The sequence below is a fragment of the Otolemur garnettii genome, unplaced genomic scaffold, assembly GCF_000181295.1.
Source record: "Otolemur garnettii isolate 467f Iridium unplaced genomic scaffold, OtoGar3 scaffold00211, whole genome shotgun sequence".
Classification (NCBI taxonomy): domain Eukaryota; kingdom Metazoa; phylum Chordata; class Mammalia; order Primates; family Galagidae; genus Otolemur; species Otolemur garnettii.
The window spans coordinates 1,900,002-1,901,659 of record NW_003852606.1 but is presented as its reverse complement, the minus strand read 5'-3'; the positions used below and the strand labels follow the sequence as shown (position 1 = coordinate 1,901,659).

The window sequence follows — 1,658 nt, the reverse complement described above, 5'->3', positions numbered from 1 at the left end:
AAAAAAAGAGTTTTAATTGCTGTGAGCTATGATGCCATGGCACTCAACCCCACGATGACTGAGACTCTGTCTCAATAAATAAATAAAAATAAACAAATAAATTGTAAACATTTGATAAATAAAAATAAATAAATAAAATCAAGTGACTATCTATCCTACCTGATTCTTAGTTTCCTCATCTGAAAAACTGTCAATAACCTACTTCAGGGGGCTGCATCCACATTAAACCATAAGTGCTAAACATAGTGCTTGGCATGTAATTTATGTTCAATGAATCTTTTAACCATCACACTCCTTGGTCTCACACCAGACTTCCTGACTCAGCGTGTCTGAGGGAGGGACCCTGGAAACTATGTTTAATAGTTTTAATAAGTTCCACTGAGCTTCAAACATAGCCAAGTTTGGCTGTTGTTGGTGCTGGCTTCCTTCTATCTGCCAGTATATCACCCATAGTGTCTGAGCTGGGGCAGGAGTCCCAGGGTGAGCTGAATACAGAGGGTAGCTGAGTGCATTGAGGAACCACAGGTCAAGGTTGGGTAGAGTTCACTGAGAATTACCTTAAGCAGGGAGGTGCGGGGCACACAGAGCAGGTTCACAGCCATGGAGAGTTTCCGGAAGAACTCAGTGGCAATGTCACCCAGCCCAGCTCCCTGTAGCCAGTCCAAGACAAGGTCCAGGTTGGTTCGGATTTGGACAGCTCGAGACCACTGATAGAAAGGTCGGCCTTGACCTGTGGTGGGAGAGTATAAAGGTTATGAGAGGCAACCTGTGGGTGGACTCTAGTCCTGCCTCTCAGACCATTTCTATCCTTCAGCTTGGGCTCCTGTCTTTGCCTCCCTGACAGGAGCAAACCTCCCCAGCCCAAACCTCACCTCGTTCCATCAGTGAGTTGAGAAGGGAGGCATTGGAGAAGAAGAACAAGTAGCCAAAAGTCTGAGATACGAGGTCCGGGTGCAGTTCGCACTGGCTGGTCAGTTCCAAGGCTGCCTGGAACACGCCCAGTGTAGGTCTCAACCCTGGAGGCATGGCCCCTAGCTCTGCGCCAGGCCCTGGCAGCTCTGCCCCAGCTGTGAAAGGGTTACTATCCAGGAGAGCAGGCAGTGTTGAATACAGAGTCTGAGGAGATACAGATGTGCGTACAAGTGATCAGACCTGGAACCTTTGGTAGAGTGAAGATAAGGGGGGGTTTCCCAGAGGCTTCTGGGAATTGTAGTCCAACTACTTTCAACAACCTAAGGTTCTCTGTGCAGAACCTTATTATATCTTTGTAAATAGATTTCTAGCATGTATTAGGCCTGGAAGAACTCAAATCTTTTAAAAAGGCTTTCTATAAGTTTTTTTCTTTTTTTTTGAGACAGAGCCTCAAGCTGTCCCCCTGGCTAGTGTTGTGGCATCACAGCTCACAGCAACCTCCAACTCCTGGGCTCAAGCGAGTCTCCTGCTTCAGCCTCCCAAGTGGCTGGGACCACAGGTGCCCACCACAACACCCAGCTATTTTTTGGTTGCAGCCATCGTTGTTTGGTGGGCCCAGCTGGATTCGAACCCTCCACCTTAGGTGTATGTGGCTGGCACCTTAGCCACTTGAGCCACAGGCTCTGTGCCTTTTTATAAGTTTCTTAAGTATTTTAAGATAGGATGACCAGATTTTAACATCGGTA

The 1,658-nt window shown here is 47.3% G+C and overlaps 1 protein-coding gene across 3 annotated transcripts in view; it reads right to left on the bottom strand.

Moving 5' to 3' along the window:
* RASIP1 (Ras interacting protein 1) overlaps nt 1-1,658 on the bottom strand; it is an 18,956-nt gene that overhangs the window by 2,827 nt on the left and 14,471 nt on the right. For 2 of the 3 annotated variants that reach the window (XM_023507930.1, XM_003801514.3), the window contains exons 9-10: nt 873-1,116; nt 558-730 (exon numbers count right to left, since the gene is read on the bottom strand). In XM_023507930.1, coding sequence (XP_023363698.1) covers nt 558-730; nt 873-1,116 — 417 coding nt within the window. The remainder of the gene's footprint in view (nt 1-557; nt 731-872; nt 1,117-1,658) is intronic. The other variant, XM_023507931.1, reaches the window with a different exon arrangement.